The 6,000-nt window shown below is 42.8% G+C and overlaps 1 protein-coding gene across 2 annotated transcripts in view; it reads left to right on the forward strand.

Moving 5' to 3' along the window:
- Positions 1–6,000, forward strand: part of ppp1r14c (protein phosphatase 1, regulatory (inhibitor) subunit 14C) — a 30,443-nt gene that overhangs the window by 3,821 nt on the left and 20,622 nt on the right. The window contains exon 3 of one of the 2 annotated variants that reach the window (XR_006826767.1): positions 715–1,588. Coding sequence is in view for 1 of the 2 variants with exons in the window: in XM_046060804.1 (XP_045916760.1) it covers positions 3,074–3,323 (250 nt within the window). In the remaining variant the exon portion in view is untranslated. Of the gene's footprint in view, positions 1–714; positions 1,589–3,073; positions 3,324–6,000 lie in introns of those variants that run through there. The other variant, XM_046060804.1, reaches the window with a different exon arrangement.

Here is a 6,000-nt window from a genome sequence, read left to right on the forward strand (position 1 = left end):
ATTCCATTTCTGAAAAATACTGCCTGCTCAATGACTTGTGTATTCTCCCATTTTTTTATGTACAGATTTTTAAATTGAACAAATATAGGAAATATTTAACATTTATTTACTTACAGATTGTTTAATCTGTATGCCTGACAGATATGCATAATGTTACATTTGTGAAAGGAATTATGAGACACTGGGACACAAGTCTCCAGCTCCACACAGATCAATGAATACATGCTGCATTTAATTGCTGGTGGAAAAGGGGTATATCTGGGCTTTTCATTCAGTAGGCTATTAAGTGTTTTATATAAGCTGTTGCTAACTGGTAAATATGTTCTTTACTGGTCTTTCCCACTTTGAAATAAGTGGGGAAAGACCAGTGGATTTGTCAAGAACCTTTGATAACCTAGTTTTCCACCATCACTAATATCCAGCATTCATTTGGGGATCTGAAGAGTATGAAGTGTCTGAGAAAGCCACACACTGTTACCTCATACAAGGCAAAAATTATTGGATTTTTTGTTATAGATCTGTACATAAAATATTATTTAGGTTGTGATAGGTTCATTTGTATTAAATTTATTGAAATTGCTTAGTGTTGTGTGGATTTGAGCACACTTGCATTTTTTGGGTCTCCAAAGATGTTATTATCTTAATCTGAACATACTGTACATTCTGTTTTTATTTTTCCTTAAGTGCAACAGTTTCAATTTTGTTGTCATACAGGGAACTGCAGAGTGCAGCGTGCATGAGGGCCTGAAAATGCAGTTTGAGGATCTAGCCTATGCTCGCCATGAACCAGATGTGGTGGGCATCATCGAGGGAATCCAGTGCTTAAAGATCTTGACAATCTGACCAGAATCTCCAGTATCCATCCAATCTTTTGAAGACTTTTTGTGGGACTCAACGCACTTCGCCCAAAACCAACTGCCAAGTTAATAAGCCTCAACAAGCTTCTCGCAAAGATTGTTGGCCTTGCACTGAAAACAGACGAAGTTTTGTTTCTGTTGAGGAATGTTGTACATTTTCTTGGCCTGATGTGTGATTTTTCAGACTGTTGTACCTGAAGGCCTTTCAAGGATTGTTTGTGGGACTCTGCACTGGGTCCTCAACTAACCTCCATGGTCATTAGTTTCACTAACAAGTTTCAAGCTTAGACGTGAAACATGACAGTCACCCTGGCTGTCACAGATTTTTTTTCTGTTATCAAGTGTTTTAATAGTCACTGAAATACTGTCACAATATTGTATCAAGCTGCAGTTTGTAAGCTGAGGTCACAAGTTGTAGTATGTAAAATGTTTTATTAAGATTTAAAAGGAAAATCTGACAATATTAAACCATAACTCACAATGTGTAAAAACACAGTTGCAGCTTCTGTCTTCTAGCGCAGCTTTTGTTCTGTTACCAGTGATGTCAAATGATGCCTGAGGCAGACTGTTGGCTGTAATTTTTGAAATGGTAAAATTTGTCCCTTCAAGATTACTGTTTATACACAGAAGAGGTGCTGGAAAGGTGTTCTACTACACATAGGCTGTAGTCAGAAGATTGTCAATTTTGCATAACTGCATTTAATGGCTTTTAATAAATGTTGGAAACAATACATCCTTTTCTTAAATTTATGACAATGCTAACTAGTTATTTAAACTAAATTGCACTTTTACAACAGAAAAAAAAACAAAGAAAATGAGTATAAACTGATTCAAAATTTATTTTGAATGTAACTTATTTTAATTAAGTTTGATGTGGTTAAAATGCTGTCCATTTTGACAATGGCTGAACTTAATTTTTTGGCAGTTTTTTTGTAGACTCTATTTAATATAGCATACACTAAAATGTTTGTTACTGAGTTTTCCCAACTTAAAAAATCAAGAAGTTCACTAAACTAACAAAGTGGTTGGAAAATGTTGCCTTATTTTTTTAAAGTTAGATCTAAGTAACAGTTTTTAGTGTACTTTAACACTTTCCAACAATTAGTTATTCCCTTTGTAGCTTTTTCAATGTTTTGCAGATCCTGTAGAGCTCCAGTTGACAGGGCAGAAATGTGTTGTATCTTAATATTTATAGCGGAACAAGCATTAGCCTAGTTTGTCACAGTTAGGAACTCTGCTGCTGGCTGGTGTGACCCATATAGGACCAGCTGTGCAATCGTTGGACTTTTGGACACCCAGTGCAATCATTAAACTTGGATTAGTTTACATAATCTAGGGAAGGGTGCGGGTGATCAAATACCAAAGTGCATGATTTATTGCATAGCACCATGTTTTGCAATATGTAGGCTACAGTGAAAATAGTTTCGTTGTGTGAGTAGGCTGCTGTCACTCATTTTCTGATAGTAAAACAAAAACGTATCCATATGACCAACGGGTGGCGCAAAGAGCTCTCCCCATGCCAGACATAGATCTCGGGTTTCAGAATTGTAAACTACTCATTAGAAAATATTCCGGTGGTTCAGTATGTATCACACAAATAGACAATAGTCATTTGCATATAGGATAATCCAATAAATGAAAACACAAGGTGGCAGAAGAGCGTGGGAAATGGGAAAGCCTCTCTGCTGAAGCTTTCGAGAGTCTGCTTGCTCTCCAGCGCGCGCCGCTGTGCAGACAAGCACCATTGAGAGAATTTGGTTGGCGCACTGCAAAAAATACTCACCAAATTTCGTCACATAAGCTATCTATCTTTAAAAAAACAATCTTACTTTCTAAAACAGGTTTTTCATCTTTCGGGTCATTTCAAATGTTTTCAATAGTTCTCTCAGTGCTCTGCCATCGTAAGCAGCCGTGGAATGGCCGTGTCCAATTATCACTGCACCTATTAGGCTACTTGAAACACTGATTAAAATCCATAATTTCTTGCCATTCCACAAAAAGGTTTCCTTTTTTAAGGACATTCAATTTTAACACGAGACAGGCGCCCAAAGATGCTCATTTCTTGCAGTGTGCGCTCCGCCTTCTCCTGTCTCCGGCGCTGCGCTTTAAATAGCAGCTGTTTAAAAGCTCCTCACCATTCTCCTGTCTGCCGTGCAACACTCAGTTCCACTCAGCACCGCAGACCTCACTCATTCACACAATTTGTTTACTAATAGGCCCTCACATCCCGCAATGTCGGCCGCCAGCACCGAGACTAGTGCCCCACTGCCCACTGCCGGCAGCCGCGTCTTCTTCCAACCTGCGACCGCGGTGGGCTGCGTGGGCTCCGGCCCCATCACCGGGGAGGACCCGGTCCAGAAGAAACAGGGCAAAGTGACGGTCAAGTACGACAGGAAAGAGCTGCGGAAAAGACTCGTCCTGGAGGAATGGATCATTGAGCAGCTCAGCGAGTTGTACGACTGTGAGGTGAGTGGAGCATACCTGCACCTCCAAATCACATAGCATACGGTTCGTGCGCGCACTTGTCACTGATACCCTCAAAACCATATGGACATTTAGGGAGACAGGTGGACAAGTGTAGGCCAGAATGAGGACAGAATGACACACAGGGAAACTGGTCCTTATGCAGACCTGCTTTGTCAATGTGATGGATGAGCATATGGCTGGCTTTAGACTCACTAATATATTTAATCGGTGAATCCTCGCTCTGTTTGACTGAGTTATGGTATGCTTTGAGTTGCATTATCTGGATCAGCTGGAACTGCAGCTCATCTCATCAGTAGATGCTCAATCACAGCAAACATCCTCCACTAAATAGTCCGGGTCTTCAGGTATATTGGTGTCTCTTGGCCCTCTGCGACACTGATAGGCTATACCTGCAGAATAGCGGAGGGCGTCTAAGCGACACAAAAGCTGCCTGGTTAAATAATGTGGCTCTTTGCTGAACTGCTGGGCACTCTTGACATTGACACGACGTATTGTCTCCTGTCTCATCCCTTCTGCCGTCGAGGGAGAGAAAAGGGAGAGAGGTGGCGTGGTTCAGCGAGGTCGAGAATGAGAAGGGGAAAGCGAGAGAAACCGCACGGTTGCTCCTTTTACGCACCAGTCGCCTCGGTCTTTTTGGATTGTGTCCATTTTCCGATTATATTTAAGATTTATGTTGAGAAATTGCATTCTACAATGGGTTTATCTTCACTAAATCGCTTAGTGTTTCAGTTTCTCTGGTTGTGTGAAACGATGCCCTGTGTGTTGGAATTAATTCCTCTAGCGTTTCCTCTGACCTTTTAAACCTTTATTACCTTTGGAGGGAAGATCTGTGGCAGACGATATTGACAGCCCATTTATTTTGCGCTCACAAGTCGCCTTCTTTAACATTTAAAGGGGTGGGGGAGGGGGTGTGGAGAGAGAGAGAGAGAGAGAGAGAGAGAGAGAGAGAGAAGTGGTAGAAAGAGAGAGATTCTATAGGTGATGTGTTAGTGCCACACACAGTAGCCTATGCTGCCTGAGCCAAAGTGGGGGGAGGGGATGGATTGGAGGAAAGAAGGGCAGTGGGTTAAGGATGTGCTGATGCTGTGACTCTCCTCGCCAGCCAATCACCTCCCCTCTGCCTCTGGCCCCCTTCCTTGCAACAGAGGGTCTACACAGACACACGCCACAGGCATACCGTGTGTCTGTCACCTCAGACTCGGCCAATCAGAGATGGAATAGGCAGGCGTGAGAGTGCAGCCACATGTGCCTGCACACATGAACCTGTCTGACTTTCACTGTGGAGGGTGGGTGGGATGTATGGGTGTGAACGCTGGCGCGTGTGTGAGCCTATGGTGTGCATGTGGTTATTCATTTATGCAATATGCTGCATCTCCAAGTATTACTAAGATTGATTGCAGTGTGTGCGCATGCGCAGAAACACCTGCACAAATCACAGCAGGGCACTTAATGTCAACATCAAAACACTATTGTCTGTAGCTGACAGAGCATTGCAATGCAAATATTTCTTCCCCATAAAGGTAAATAAACTGCACGTGTGCAAAGCCATTACAATTTCCTTCCTTCCTGTGTCTCCAAACTGCTTCTAAAACATTACCAAGAGTGAATCTTTCTCGAGCTGTCGATCCCTAAGCTGCTGTTTTTACGGCTGTCATCTCGTTTGCGAGCTTCCTCTTCTCTTTACAGTCCTGCTGTGGTTCTCACTCAAGTTGAACCGCTGCATAGCCTGTCTGAGAGCGAAGACTGGTTTACATTTCAAAGCCGGCTGAGCTCTTGGCTGTGTGTCAGTCTGCCGTCAGCAGGTGCGCTTGATCTGCAAGTAGCATGATGCTACCCCCACACGGATCGACTGATCTATTTGATGTTTGGACAAGGGCTGGAGTGCACCGGCTCAGCGTTGATCTCGGGGAGTCACATCTTGGTCTTGCAACATTTGCCTTTCTCTTCCAACGGATGTTGTCCCGTGATTTGTTTAATGCAAATGCATGTTAAGCTCAAAAGTCAAAAACACTCTAGCAAATTGCAGGAAGCACTCGGTCTCTGTTCAATCTTTTTTTTTTCACTATTGTAGCATTACTGTGGAAAATGACTTCACTCTCTTGGTTGCAGACGTTCCTTTTTTTCTTGACGTCAACTTAATGAAGGCGACTCTGCATTCCAGATTTCAATGCAGATATTCCCAGCAGCATGCCACCTCCTCATATTATGTCTTTCACACAGCAAATGGGATATTATCACATGATAATCCCCTGGCTCTCTGGCGTTGTTGCCAGTCTGATATCATGCTGGCTGCTGGAATAAGCACAGTGTTGACTGGTGGTAGAAAGACATGGAAGCTGGCAAGATTTCAGAGGACAGATGGTAATGAAACCAGTACATCATTATGTTGACCTATTGTCACTTTGGTGCATTGTTAGGGCTTTCTTTCATCTGTGCATCTGCCTATTCATCCATGAATAGATAGATGATGGTAGTGTTTGAGCAGGTGGTCTTTATTGATGATGTTTGTCCACATGACTGTAAACAGGAAGTAACATTCCTGTCATGGCTCTTAACGCCTCCATGTTCAGATTTAGATAGACACGGGTGTATATGTTTTGTGCGTGCATTGACTGTGTGTGTGTGTGTGTGTGGGGGGGGGGGGGGGGGGGGGTTT

The sequence above is a fragment of the Micropterus dolomieu genome, linkage group LG10 (assembly GCF_021292245.1).
Source record: "Micropterus dolomieu isolate WLL.071019.BEF.003 ecotype Adirondacks linkage group LG10, ASM2129224v1, whole genome shotgun sequence".
NCBI lineage: Eukaryota > Metazoa > Chordata > Actinopteri > Centrarchiformes > Centrarchidae > Micropterus > Micropterus dolomieu.